The sequence below is a fragment of the Pelodiscus sinensis genome, chromosome 6 (assembly GCF_052426305.1).
Source record: "Pelodiscus sinensis isolate ZL-2025 chromosome 6, ASM5242630v1, whole genome shotgun sequence".
NCBI classification, from domain to species: domain Eukaryota; kingdom Metazoa; phylum Chordata; order Testudines; family Trionychidae; genus Pelodiscus; species Pelodiscus sinensis.
The window spans coordinates 107521494-107536781 of NC_143057.1; the positions used below are offsets into that span (position 1 = coordinate 107521494).

At 48.6% G+C, this 15288-nt stretch overlaps 1 protein-coding gene across 2 annotated transcripts in view; it reads right to left on the reverse strand.

Annotated features, from left to right (window-relative positions):
• The window catches only part of SPEF2 (sperm flagellar and cilia associated 2), a 208488-nt gene that overhangs the window by 11267 nt on the left and 181933 nt on the right, over positions 1–15288 (reverse strand). For both annotated transcript variants that reach the window (XM_089779424.1, XM_014570185.4), the window contains one exon: positions 15116–15238. In XM_089779424.1, the coding sequence (XP_089635550.1) occupies positions 15116–15238 (123 nt within the window). The remainder of the gene's footprint in view (positions 1–15115; positions 15239–15288) is intronic.

Below are 15288 nucleotides of genomic sequence, written 5' to 3' on the forward strand. Positions count from 1 at the left end.
ACTGGACACAATACTCCAGGTGTAGCCTCACCAAAGCCGAATAAAGGGGAATAGTCACTTATCTGGAGCTGCTGGCAATGCTCCTCCTAATGCAACCTAATATGCCATTAGCCTTCTTGGCTACAAGGGCACACTGTTGACTCATATCCAGTTTCTCATCCACTGTAATCCCCAGGTACTTTTCTGCAGAACTGCTACTTAGCCATTCCGTCCCCAGCCTGTAACAATACTTGGGATTCTTCTGTCCCAAGTGTAGGACTCTACACTTTTCCTTGTTGAACCTCATCAGATTTCTTTTGGCCCAATCCTCTAATCTGTCCAGGTCACTCTGCGTATCTACCTCTCCCCCTAGCTTAATGTCATCTGTGAACTTGCTGAGGGTGCAATCCATCCCCTCATCCAGGTCATTAATAAAGATGTTGAATAAAACTGGTCCTAGAAGAGATCCTTGGGGCACTCCACTAGAAACTGACCGCCAACCTGACATTGAGCCGTTGATCACTACCCGTTGGGCCCAACAGTCTAGCCAGCTTTCTATCCATCTTACAGTCCATGTATCCAATCCATATTCCCTTAACTTGCTGGCAAGAATATTGTGGGAGACCGTATCAAAAGCTTTGCTAAAGTCAAGGTATATCACATACACTGACTTTCCCCTGTCCACAGAGCTAGATACCTCATCACAGAAGTTAATCAGATTGGTCAAGCACGACTTGCCCTTCATGAATCCATGCTGTCTATTCCTGTTCACTTTCCCCTCTTTCAAGTGCTTTAAAATGGATTCCTTGAGGATACCCTCCATGATTTTTCCGGGGACTAAGGTAAGGCTGACTGGTCTGTAGTTCCCTGGATTGTCCTTCTTCCCTTTTTTAAAAGATGGGCACTACATTTGCCTTTTTCCAATTATCCGGGATCTCTCCCAATCTCCACGAGTTTTCAAAGATAATGGCCAAAGACTCCGCAATGACATTTACCAACTTCCTCAGTACCCTTGGATGCATTAAATCTGGGACCATGGATTTGTGTATGTTTAGCTTTTCTAAATAGTTCTTAACTTGTTCTTTCCCCACCAAGGGCTGTCCACCTCCTTCTCACGCTGTGTTGCCTCGTGCATTAGTCTGGGAGCTGATCTTGTCCGTGAAGACAGAGGCAAAGAAAGCATTGAGTACTTCAGCTTTCCCCACATCATCTGTCACTAGGTTACCTCCCTCATCCAGTAAGGGTCCCACACCCTCTCTGATCACCCTCTTATTGCTAACATGCCTATAGAAACCTTTCTTGTTGACCTTCACATCCTTTGCTAGCTGCAATTCCAATTGCGCTTTCGCCTTCCTGAAAGTACCCTGCATTCTCGAGCAATATATATTTATATTCCTCCCTAGTCATCCATCCAAGTTTCCACTTCTTGTAAGCTTCCTTTTTGTGTTTAAAGTTACCAAGGATGTTCCTGGTAAGCCAATCTGGTTGCCCACCATGTTTGCTTTTTTTGCTGTGCATCGGAATGGTTTCTTTCTGTGCCTTTAATAAGGCTTCTTTAAAATACTGCCAGTTCTCCTGGACTCCTTTCCCCTTCATAGCATTTTGCTATTTCAAATAGTACGTCCACACTGATTGGATGCTGAATCACATTTAAGGCCGGCCGGAACTGGTCCTGTCAGGGCACCAGGTCAGGAGTTATTTTGTGTGGCTGCTGCCTGAGGCTATCTGAGGCCTGTGCTTAAAGGGACCCTCCCGGACAGCCAGTTCTCGGGTTTCCCTGCTTGCTTGCCTACCTCGCAGAGGAACAGCAAAGCATTTTTTTCTCTGTGTCCTCTGGTTGACCTTACTCAGGACACCACAGCACTCTACAGCCTGGAGCCGGAGCCACCCCTGGGCACTCTGGTGCTTCTCCTGGACGTGTTGCTTCGAGGCTGGCAGCACATTCTGCAGGCTGTAACAGTCTCCCTGGTGTGCCCCACTGGGGACTTGTGCTTCATTTCTCCCTCACGTCCTTCCACTTACCCTTCCCTAACCCCCCTTCCTGCTGTACAATAAAAGACACATGCATTCATTACAACAAAGTCTCTTTATTGAACTAAACTGGGGTGGGTGGGGGAGAATGAAACTGAGGTGAGACTGGGGAAAGAAGGTGGGAGAGGGGAGGAGAAAACCTGGGAGGAGGGAGCTGGCAGGGGGAAGCAAGGGGCGGAAGAGGGAGGAGAATCTCAGGGCTCAGGGTTGGTGGTCTCGCTGTCCCAACTATCTCCCAGCACCACAGGTGCAGGGGCTTCGATGTCCCCAGGAGATGGGGAGGGTATGAAGGGTGTGGAGGAAGAAGTGGGAGGGGGGAAGGAGTGGGAGGAGGAGCGGTACCTGGGGAGGCAGCAACAGGAGGCAGCAAGCTCTACACCAGGGTCTGCAAGTGCTCTCAGATGTTACAGCCCTGGGCAAGTTGCTCCCTCTGGAGCTGCAGGTCTTCCTGCACTCAGTGGTTGAGGGTGTGGTGCAGGTCTTGCAGTGCCCCCAGGTGCTCCTACTGGTACCCCTCCACTGCACGGGTGGGCCTGCGGAGTCCTCGGGTGTGGGAGGATGTCCTGGATGGTGTGGTGCACCCTGCACTTGCAGCTGGTGCGGCTGTGGAGAAACAAGAGAAGTGGTCAGTTATCCCTGGGGACACAGTGGATGAAGCCCAGCCCTCCTCTGCAAGGCGAGGACAACAGATCTCCGCACCGTCAAATCCTATGTGCTTGTTCAGAGGCCATGTTCAAGATATCCTGCTATCGCCAGGAGTGGGAGCTGCCCTAGGACTGCACCCATGCCCCTGTGCAGTATATAATGTGGGTGTGTGTGTGGGGGGGGGGGGGAATAGACGTCCCCTGCCTCTGTGTAGAGGGGGCATGTGGAGGGAGGGCGTCCTGCTGTGTTCCACCCTGGAGTCAGGAGCATGTCATGTCTCTTCACAGACATGTGTGGCTAAAAAGAAGTTACTCACCCTATGAAGTAACAACTGTTCTTCGAGATGTTCCCCGTGGGTGCTCCACTCTAGGTGTCAGGTCCCATCCTGGCGCCACGGCTCGGAGACTTTTCATAGCCGTGCTCCGCCGGCTCGCGCATGTGTGGTTCACCAGGATAGCGTTCGCGCCTTTGATCAGCCGCGTGCGAGCTGGCAACCATCAGTTCCTCTCATCCGCTCATCTGAAAGAAACAATAAGAAGAAATCTCCGGAGCGGGGAGGAAGGGTGGGTCATGGAGCACCCACGGGGCACATCTCGAAGAACAATCGTTACTTCACAGGGTGAGTAACTTCTTTTTCTTCTTCGAGTGGCCCCGTGGGTGCTCCACTCTAGGTGACTCCGGAGCAGTACACTGAGCAGAATTAAAGCGCTCCGGAATCAAGACTATCAGCACGATTTAGTACTGCTGTAGCCACAGAAAAATCTGAAAAACTGTTCGACTATAGCGTAGTGCTTCATAAAAGTCGCATACAAAGACCATGTTGCCGCTCTGCAAATGTCACGAAAGGACACTCCACTGAGAAAGGCCATAGTAGCAGCAACTGCCCTAGTTGAATGAGCTTTGGGGCAAGAGGGGAGAGGCTTCCCTCGCAGCGAATGACACATGGATATACATAAAACTATGAGCTTAGAAATACACTGAGAAGTTAAAGACTGTCCTTTTGAGTGACTCGCTACTGACACCAACAAATGGTCCATTTTCCTAAAACCCCGTGTTCTGTAGATGTAAAACGCCAACGCTCTTCTCACATCCAAGGTTTGTAAGTGTGCTGCTTGCGTTGAGGTATGAGGTTTTGGGAAGAAGCATGGTAAGACCACCGGTTCGTTTATGTGGAATTCAGAAGACACCTTTGGGATGAACACTGGATGGGTCCTCAACGTTACTGATTCTTTCGAAAAAACTGTATAGGGCGGCGAGGCCATAAAAGCTGCTATCTCACTCACTCTGTGAGCTGAAGTGAGGGCAAGGAGAAAAACCAGCTTGACCGTCAGTAAGTGTAATGCTACTGTTGCTAAGGGTTCAAAAGGGGGACGAGTCAAAGTTTGTAGGACCAGATCCAAGCTCCATGATGGAGGGGGAGGCCTCCGTGGGGGGTGGAGATTCGAGAGCCCCTTCAGAAACCTTTTTGTAGTGGGGTGAGCGAACAAGGAAATATCATCATCCCTATGATGGAACGCATTAATTGCTGCCAAGTGCACCCGTAGCGATGCAATTGCCAAGCCATTGTCGTGTAGTTGCAAGAGGTAATCCAATATACAAGGTAAGGGTGCAAAACGCGAGTCCACGTTATTGTCCGCACATCATGCTTGGAACTTTGTCCACTTAGCTGTGTAAGCGGTTCGAGTAGATTGTTTCCGACTATGCATCAACACTTGTTTGACGCGCTGAGAGCAGGATTGCTCAGAGTCGGTAAACCAGCCAGCATCCACGCAGTTTGGTGTAGGATCACCGGTCGTGGATGACTGAGGGATCCGTTGTCCTGGGTCTACATTGATCTTTTCGAGAACTCTGGGAATTAATACTACCGGTGGGAAAGCGTACAGTAATGACGTCCCCCAATGGAGAAGGAAGGTGTCCCCCAGCGAATGGTGTCCTATCCCGGCTCTCGAACAATAATTGGGACATTTCAAATTGAGTTCTGTTGCAAACAGATCTATCGTCGGAAATCCCCATCGAGCGAAGATACGATTCAGTACGTCCGTGCGAATCTCCCACTCGTGGTCGTGTGGAAAACGTCTGCTGAGAGAGTCCGCTATTAAATTGTCAGCACCTGGCAGGTAGGAAGCTATTAGAACAGTGTTGTTGGTAATACACCAATTCCATAAACGGATACTCTCTGTGCAAAGAGAACGGGATCGGGCACCTCCTTGCTTGTTTATATAAAACATAGTCGCCATGTTGTCCGTTAAAATCCTGGTCATTGTATTTTGAATGCATGACTGAAAATGCTTGCACGCATGCCGCACCGCTCTCAACTCGAGCACATTGATGTGCAATAGCATTTCTCTTGCCGACCAACGTCCCTGGACCGTGAGATTGCCCATGTGAGCTCCCCAACCTATGAGGGAGGCATCTGTAGTTATTTGTGTAGTAGGTTGAGAGCGATGAAATGGAACGCCTGTGAGAAGATTGGTCGGGTTGGTCCACCACTGCAGGGATTCCTGGACATACTGCGGCACCACTAGCGGCCTGTTGACACTGTGCCTTGACGGGATGTAAACCGTGGCTAACCAGTGCTGGAGGCAACGAAAACGTAACCTTGCGTTGCCCACTACGATGGTGGCAGCAGCCATATGCCCCAACAGCTGTAGACAGACACGTGTGGGGATTGTTGGAGCATGGACCACCGTGTGTACCAATTCCTTGATTAATATAAAACGTTCCATCGGTAAATACGTGCGTGCCATAGTTGAATCGAGGTGCGCACCTATGAACATGAGATTATGGGATGGAACTAGTGTTGACTTTTTCAAGTTTATGAGAAGGCCCAGGGTAGCAAATTCATTGGATACTGTCCGAACCATATGACACGTTCCCATATAGGTCGTACCTCTGAGAAGACAATCGTCTAAGTAGGGGAATATTGTTACCCCTAGTCTGTGTAGGTGGGCCGCGACCACTGCTAACATTTTGGTGAAAACCCTGGGAGCACATGCCAGGCCGAATGGTAGAACCCTGTACTGGTAATGCTTGCTCCCCAATCGGAAACGAAGGAAACGTCTGTGTGCCACGTGAATTTCTAAGTGGAAATAAGCGTCCTGCAAGTCGAGGACTGCAAACCAATCCTTTTTGTTCAATGATGGAAGAATGGTAGATAAAGTTACCATATTGAAACGCTGCTTTCGAAGGTGCCGGTTTAGTCTTCGAAGTCCAGGATGGGTCTCCATCCTCCCAACTTCTTTGGTATGAGGAAATATTGGGAGTAAAAACCTTTTCCCCAAAACTGCTTGGGAACTCTCTCTATCGCTCCGATGGTGAGCAAACGTTGGACTTCTTGCTCCAACAGTTTCTCGTGAGAGGGGTCCCTCAAGAGGGACGGGGAGAGGAGAATGGTAGGGGGAATAGAGAGAAAAGGGATGGAGAGGCCGGATTGAACTACCTCTAGCACCCATCTGTCTGTGGTGATCGTAGGCCAGTGGTGGTAAAAAGAGCGTAGACGATGGTGAAAAAAATGATGAGCTTCCGTATTGACTATGGGCAATTGGTTTGCATCCTCGACAAGCAAGTCAAATCTGTTGCTTAGTCGACTGCTGATTACCCGAATGGTTCTGCTGTGGACGCTTGCGCTGGGGGCATTGTCTAGGATGCTGGTTGTCAAAAGGACATGATTGCTATCTAGGAAAATTGAAGTCATATCTCCTTTGGTAAGGGAAATAACGCCTACGTTTGAAGGAAGGTGTGTACATCCCCAGTGTACGTAGAGTGGTGCGTGAGTCTTTTCCTGAGTGGAGGACCTCATCGGTGTTTGCTGCAAAAAGTTTAAGTTTGTCAAAGGGCAGATCCTCAACCTTACTTTGCAACTCCTTCGGCGCCCCTGCTGACAAAAGCCAAGATGATCTCCTCTTGGCGATACCAGTCGCCGGCCCGAGCTGCTGTATCAGCCACATCCATAGCAATCTGAAGTGCAGCGCTAGATGACGCGTACCCCTCCTGTACTATTGCTTTCAGGAGTGGTTTCTGGGTGTCTGAGAGATGGTGCAACAAATCTGCTAGTTTGGAGTAATTATCGAAAATATGGTTCGACAAATGGGCTGAGTAATTTGCAATGCGAAGTAAAAGTGTAGCTGAGGAATAGACTTTCCTCCCAAGGATATCCATTTTTTATTGTCCTTTTCCGAAAGGGTATTTCTGTACTGTGGCGCCTTACCCCTACGTTGTGTTGCGTCTACTACCAGTGAATTAGGTTGGGGGTGACTGAATAAAAAGTCCAACCCCTTTGCTGGAACAAAATATTTTCTATCAGCTTTTTTACTTGTAGGTGCAACCGATGTTGGGGTTTGCCATATCTCGTCCGCCACTTCCATAATCGCTTCATCGATTGGCAACGCGACTTTCGCATGTTGTTGTGGGCGGAGGTTCTTCAAAAGGCGATGTTTCTTAACAGGCACATCTGCTAGCTGTATGTCTTGCGTGTCTGCCACTCATTTGAAGAGATCCTGAAAATGTTTCAGATCATCCGGTGTGGAGATTTCAACTGGGCAAATCGCTTCATCCGGGGAAGACGATGGGCAGTCTGCTGGGGAAGCTTCCGTCTTAGGGTCCTCCGTTTCCGATAACTGACCCTCCTCTGGATCGGATTGGTCTAAGTGGATTGTTGAGCTCTTAGTTGGAGAAGGTGAGCATAGTGGTTGTGATCGATGAGGTAAGTATTCCGCTAATGGTGACTGGCAGATGTAAGAAGATCCCCTATGCAATGGTGGTGAATGGTGACGCTGGGGAGGATCATCATATGATCTATGATAACGCTCACAGTAATGTTCAGAGGTGACGGAGAGGGGTATCGAGAAGAATGTGCGCTACCATGCTGGATATAATAGACGCGGCATGGAGAGCACCTCACCGATCCGTACCTCGAGAGACGGGAGGGCGACCGGGATTGTGAACAGGACCGATGTGCATCTAAATACACCATGTCCCTATAATCGTGCCGGCTGTACCTAATCCGTGAGGGGGAAAAGTAGCCGTGATAGCGACTTCACCTTCTTGGTGAAGCAGATGGAGAAAGAGACCTGTCCCTATGATGGGTCTTTGACAATGACTTCCTATATGTTGAAGTCTCATCCCTAGCCCGAAGCACAGGGGAACCAGGCACCGAGTGAAGGTGAGATGGTACCGGAGAGGTCAGCTGATGATGATCTGGTGTCAGTGCCGGCAGGGCCCCCGGTGCCGGGGTTAGCAATGGTGCTGAGTCTGAGGTACTGGCGTGTCCCTCCTCAGGTCTCGGTGCTGGAGGAGACGGTGCCGATGTCACCGCTGGGGCAGGCGAAACAGGTGCCGATCCACTGGGTGTCGCTGAAACTGGTGCCGGGAGGCTGGTCAATTGCGGTGCCAGCGCGTTCGTCAATTTCAAGGAGCACGCAGCTGAAGCCGGTGCAGGCTTGCTGGTCAGCTGCGGCGCCGCTCCTGATATCGGCACTGAATCCGCTCTGCCTCTGGATGGTGGGGGCTCTCTTATGCCAGCTCCAGCAAGTTGTCTGGACCCCCGGGGGTCACTTTAGAAGCCGCTGCCGGGGTTGAGACTGTTGCAGGGAGGGAGCGCTTCGGGGACAGCTTTAACGTTTTGGAGCCAGCCGGTCCCGGAGAAGCCGCTCTCCTCTTGTGCTGGGAGATTTTTGTGGCTGCTGGGGGGGTAGGATCAGGCTGCAACGCCTTGCCAAACATAAGCATCCTTATCTTCATCTCCCGCTCCCTCCAGGTTCTTGAAGTTAACTTACGGCAATGGGTGCACTTGTCAGGAACATGAGTCTCCCCCAGTCACCTAATACAAGTGTCATGGCTGTCAGCCGTTGGCATGGCTTCACGGCACACTGAGCATTTCTTAAAACCAGTCGATCCTGGCATTGTCAGCAGAGTTACAGAAAAAAACTGATCCCTGTGCAACCCTGCTGTGGGTAGACAATTTCACAGTTTAGCGCTTCACTGCAGCGCTTCTGAGTGAAAACGGCTTTAAAGAATTTTTTTTTTAAACAAGAGAACACCTAACAAGTAACAGGAACACAGCTAACACTAAAACTTTAACTATTTACAGGTAGACAACTATCTAAAACCATGACCGAAAAAGAGATCAGGGAGCTCCGACCGCGACCTGAGGCGGTTGAGAGGAACTGACGGTTGCCGGCTCGTGCGCGGCTGATCAACGGCGTGAACGCTATCCTGGTGAACCACGCATGCGCGAGCCGGCGGAGCACGGCTATGAAAAGTCTCCGAGCCGCGGCGCCGGGATGGGACCCGACACCGAGAGCAGAGCACCCACGGGGCCACTCAAAGAAGAACAAGCCAAGACCCCTGTGTGGCAGCCAGCTGGGGCCATATGCCCAGGGGTGGCATGGCACATGCTTGCATGTGCACAGGTTGCTGTGTGATTCATGGTCAGCAAGGCCCACGCGCACAGTCCCTGATCTCCCTCCCCCATAAGGGGACAGTGATAGCACTCACATGTTGTTGCCTTCCCGGATGACACCGGCGACAGGTCCGCTGGGACGCCTCGGGGGTCCTGGCTGCGCGGCATGCTACCTCTGGGCTCCTGAGGCTCCTGGCCCTCCTCCTCGTCCTCCTCCTCCATGCTCTGGTCAAGGCCCTCTGCCCCAGGGTTGATGACCACCTGGGGGCACAGACCATCCCGCCCCCCAGGATGCGGTCCTGGCATAGGCCTGCCGTAGCTCCTTAATTTTCATCTGAACTTGCTCCTGGGTTCGGATGTGGCCTTTGGTGGCAAGGCTGGCAGCCATCCTGCTGTAAATGGCAGTGTTCTTCCGTCTAGTGCGGAGATCATGGACGTTGGAGGCATCCCCCCAAACCTCAATCAGGTCCATGAACTCTGCATCGGACCAGGAAGGTGCCCACCTTCTTTGGCCCCTGGCAAGCTCCGGGAGCTGGGGGACTGGGCCCGGGAAGCGGTAGAGGGCTGGCTGGCACTGGCTCCTAGCTCATGTTGGGGACACTGGGTCAGGGTGAGTGAATATTGGCTCTGGGCTGGCAGGCCTGGAGCTGGCACAGACACTGTGTCCAGACTCTACCCCTTTAAAGGCTCTGGGGAGAGGGGGAGGAGAGGAGTTTTCCTGGTTGGGGCAGCAGGGCACCCTGGGAAGGGCTGGAGGCCCCCTATTTCAAAATATCCCCTATTCTGCATCCACACAGTGCTTATTTCAAAATAGCAATTTCGAAATTGGTGCTATTCCTCGTGGAATGAGGTTTACCAAGTTCAAAATAAGCCCTCCGCTATTTCAAATTAATTTCAAAATAGCGGATGGCTTGTGTAGATGTTAGTACAGTTATTTCGAAATAATGGCTGACATACCCCAAGTCTAGAATAATTGTCAAAATTATGGTTAGCAAGGAGGGTGGAATAATTAACTATGCGGCGCTGAAGAGGTGATGATGAGTAAGTTTTTCTGCCAAATAGATGCATGCATTTGGATTCTTTATCCTGGGAAACATTTCTGAACTGGGGAAGCTTTGATCTGTGCTGTGCTGCATCCACTACTAATGAATTGGGCTGCAGGTGAGTGAACAGAAAATCTAACCCTTTGGCATGAACAAAATACTACTTGTCCATGCATTTGTTGGTGGGAGGGAACAAAGCAGGGGTCTGCCATATCTCATCTGCAGTTTCCAAAATTGCTTCATCAATGGATAGTGTGATCTTGGCTCTCTGAATTGGTTGGAGATTCTTTAGAAGATGGGCTGCATCTGCTGACTAGTGGCTACTTTCTTGAACAGTTCTTGGAACTGTTTCAAATCATTCACAAGGGAGACATCTCCTGGGATGACTGCCACATCTGGAGAAGATGAGGAGTGGTCAGTAGGAGAAGTGTCTGGGTGGTAAGGCTCATCCTCTTATTATCTGACCTTCTTACACTGCAGGCTGCTTGTCAGGCAGCAGGCCACGTGCCCATGTGGTTGCCTGGCAGGTGGTGTGGATGGGGCACTGGATCAATGTTTGGAGACTGATCAATGTTTGGAGACATGTGACCAGTGCCTAGAATAATGTGGTGGGTAACACCATCTGGGAGGGGTGATCATAGGCATGTCTGTGTCTATATTTGTCATAGCAGAACCTGGTAGGTGAGGAGTGATCTGACAAAGGATACTCCAAAGGTCATCCTCGAAATTGCTGCAAACCAACAGGACCAGACTGGAGATATGGGGAGCTCTAACTGAGCCTCATGTCGAGGGAGGAGGTGATAAGAGAGATATGCCTCACTGTTCTGGTACGCGGTGCCACAAAATGTAGAGAAGTGTATTGAGACCATCCATGCTGCGCACAGCTGGTATGCTCCAAAAAGCGCTCTGCTGGTGCCAGTGAATGCAGCACCAATGAGGGTGACATCAGAGCCAGTGACAATGTCAGTTCCAGACTATCAGTTCTAGGTGGCGTTAAATTAGATTTTGAGCAAGCCTTAGTCAGGACAGGCGGGTTAGTCAGCACAGGCCGTGCCGGCTGGTGGAAGGTCTGTTCAACTCTCACAACTTCATCAGTGCTGGCACTCTGGCAGGCACTGGTGTCAGTGATGGAGTGATCGGTGCCAGCGATGTACTGTGCCTGGACTTCGGTTCCATGGCTGTTACACAACAGCTGGTTGTGGTACTGGATATTCCTGGCTTGTCCCCAGTGCTGACACAGGTGGATGAAGTGGCTGGCAGAGAGTGCATTGGCAAGATTCTCTTTTTCAACACCATTTTCAATGCTGGGGAGCTCGCACTTCGCTTTTTTGCCCTGAGAGGGTCAGAATGGGAGAAAGAGACCCCAGACTCAGGCAGTTGAAGTGCCTTATCAAAAAGGAGCATGCAGAGGCACATCTCCATATTGCAGCAAGCCCTTTCAGCCAATTTACTGCAGTTGGGGCATTTCTGAGGAATGGGTGCTTCCCCCAAGTACCATATGCAGGACAAGTGTCTGTCCTTCGTGGGCCTAGGCTCACAACACCATTTTTAAAGCCTAGGGAGCCCGGCATGACAGAAGTGTTGATAGATACTTCTGTCTTTGTTCTCGATCTGGCTTCTCTTCTTCTTCTTCTTCTTCTTTTTTTTTTTGAGGTTGCAGCTGAGGAAGGTTGCAGCAATGAAGGAACTGAAGGGGGCGCAGGCTGTGCACGCAAAGCACAAGGTGTGAATGGCATGATTTAACTTGTGCGCATGTGCAGCCCAATTGGCTATTTCTGCGGAAAACTCTGATCTGCGGTGCCGGGACACCCATGGGGACAATACAAGAAGAACACAAATTAAGTGCTTTGCATGTTCTTGTCATTTTTGTTGTTGTTTCTGTTGCTTATTTCGATGCCTTTTTTTTTTACTTGCTAGCTAGTAAGTCTACTACTGTGAAGTGATACTTATATGTTAATATCACTTTTCACAGCCTCCCATCTAGCTATTAAATCCTGTTATGAAAAGTGATATTAACAAACATATAAATATAACTTTTCACAGAGGACTTAGCCCTGGCAAATCCAGTTACAAATTAAGCCTTGGACGAGGAGGCAGGAAGAGAAGCAGCAGGTACAAGGGACGATAGAGAGGGTGAACCTGAGGCTAGTGCCACCACCGTAGGGCCAAAGCTGGTGCCTGAGCCTGAAACCTGGCAGCCAGATCCCAGGGCCTGAGACCAAACGCCTGGAGCCCTGGCCTGAGTCTGAAGCCCTATGGCTAGGGAATGGAGTCCACTAGCGCATGGCTGAAGACCAGACCAAACAAGGCAACAAAGGGAGATGTGATGGGGAAGTGGTGGTGGCCCAGTGCTGGAGCTCACCTCCATGTGGCCGGGAACCCCACAAATGGAATCTGGGGTCCACAGCAGAGCCCAAGCCCCCTAGCCAGAGCCCAAAGCCCTGCAGGTGCAGCCTAAACCCCTACAGCTGGAGCCTGCCACCTGCTACCCCAGGGATAAAGCCCAAACCCTCTACTCCCAGGAAGGTTGGGATCTCACTGCCTATCTGGTCCTCCAGAGATTGTTTCTTGATATGCGAGAAGGGTCAATCCCTGCTGGCCATCTTGGGGGAAGGGCTACTTCCCCTACCCCATATCAGTGCCTAGAAGAAAAGCCGCTGGTGGCCACATGTGGTCAGGTTGGCCATATTTGAGTAATGCTGCCTTAGAAGTTGGAGCCTATATACTCTAATATGGCTGAAGGACACCAGCGATTAATCTCTGCTTTCAATAACCTAGTTTGCAATTGGAAATGAGAGGCAGGTACCAAACCCTAAGTTTAAATGAAGACGGGTAGTCACTGGGGAGGGCCTCAGATTTGATAATCCCACAGTTGACTCTCACACTATATGGCATCAGCCACAGAGATTATTCTGGAGAACTCTCAAATATGAATGATGAGATATGAAGAAGCACATCAAACTGGAGTCCCTTCTGCAGTAATGGACAAAGGAAAATGGAAAACAATAGCTCCTTCCCATTCTGAAAAGTGATATTAACAAACATACAAATAGAACTTTTTCATAGCAGATTTACTCAGCCCTGTAAAGTCCAGACACAAATTAGGGAGGCAGCAGGTGCAAGGGACAATGAATTGGGGGTTGAGTCTGTTTCACAGTCCAAAGGATAAATAGCATCTTTCAGTGAAACAGACACAGAGCCTAGAGCAAATGCATTTATTTAGCACCAAGAGGGAAGACTGTAGCAAACCTTCATTTGGGGTAAAATCCTGTAGGGCCATGTTTTTAGGTATTCTAAGGCCATTTTACAGCACGAAAAGTGGCAGAAGTGTTAATAAGAATCTGACCTAAAATGTCCAAAGTTGGAGTAAAGTGCCAGGGATGCCTTTTTGAACTAAAATATAGTTATACGAAAATGTTTTACTTATATAAGCACCATGGACACAAGAAATTGCCTCTAATAATGAACCTACAGAATTGCTTATTTCATTTTTTTGAGTCTCCTTTAAAATGAGAGTACGTGGGCATTTAAGGAATACCAAAAATAAATTTAACTGGAAGTTTCTAATGAAATATGGTTGCCAATCCTTTTATATTTTTCTGTTCTGGAGATCACTTGGAAACTTAAGTGGTATCACTGCTAACACACTGACCATCACCACTATCCCCATTATGATTATCACTACTTTTGTGATGTGGGGTTTTACTATTATACACTAGGGCCTTTTCTTTCAAAAATAGTTTTACTGGAAGATAATGAGAAGGCAACTGATCAGCTCCTAAAATGTGAACCAAAAGTTCCTTTTGTTCTCCTTCCTAATGTGCCCATTTTAACTATATTTTTTGTTTTTTATTTGGAGAATGTGGATTAGTATAAAACATTCTGGTAGCTTTTTGTGCAACAGTGAGATACCTGACACAGTTGTTGGTTTTGCTTTGCCTTTTTCCAGACTATGGCTAAATGTCACAATTTTGCAAGGTGTTTAAACCTTAACACTACAGTAGCAACATTTTTATATTTATATAGCATATATTTATTTTCAAACATTTTCTGTTATTTGTAAGGTTTCATTCATATGAGTGCTATATAACATAGAAGTGAGTAGATTATCTCATCCCTAGTAATTTATGGCTAGAGCATGCCATTAAGACTCTAATGGAGCAAAGTCATTCTACCCAAGGAGGAGCTCAGAGGGTGTGTCTAGACTACATGCCTCTTTCGACAGAGGGATGTAAATTAGGCACTTGGAAATTGCAAATGAAGCCAAGATTTGAATTTCCCATGCTTCATTTGCATAATTGCTTCATGGAGCTTTTTCGAAAAAGCGCTATTTCAAAAGTAAAACTGCAGTCTAGACGTGGTTCTTTCGAAAACGGCAGGCTTTTTTGAAAGATCCGAGGTTTACAGGAACTTTCGAAAAAGCCTGCAGTTTTTGAAAGAACTGCATCTAGACTGCGGTTTCACTTTCAAAATGGTGCTTGTTCGAAAGAGCGCCATGATGCGATTATGCAAATGAAACGTGGGATAGTTAAATCCCCGCTTCATTTGCACTTTCAAAGTGCCTCGTTTACATCCCTCTGCCAACAAAGGGATGTAGTCTAGACGTACCTTAGCAGGCCCAGTCCCTCCATTAGATTGCAAGCACACAGGACGAATGAGAATATTGAACAATCATTTTAATTAGACTTCCCAGTTCCACCTGGCCAACTCTAGGATCTATCCTCTTTTCTGCCCAGTTCTGTCTGACTTGTGCCTGTGGGGGTGATCATCTCTCTCCTGAAAGTATGTATGTCTCTTGGGGCAGAGTAAGGCGTCTTGCACTTTCTCCCACACCCACACCGTGCACCTATGCTATGATCAAACACAGTCTGAACTGACAATGTGCAATGCCCATTAAAGAGTCTACACTTGTGAATTTGAAGTATTTCGTACCATTAAATTTAGATTTCTAGAATAGTACAAATTTCAGATTTTTGTATACTTAAAAAGTAGACCCTTGCAGAAAAGAAATACTTACAGGAAGTTTATACCCCTGGTAGTTGTTAATCAAGTCCTGAATGAAAGGATGCTTCAAAAGAAGGGTAACTGGAATGGGTTTCAGATGCTCAGAGCCCAGTTCCTCATATATTTTCATGAAATGCTTCAAGGAAAAAAAATCTCGTTTAATTTATTAGGAAAACTGAAAAAAGA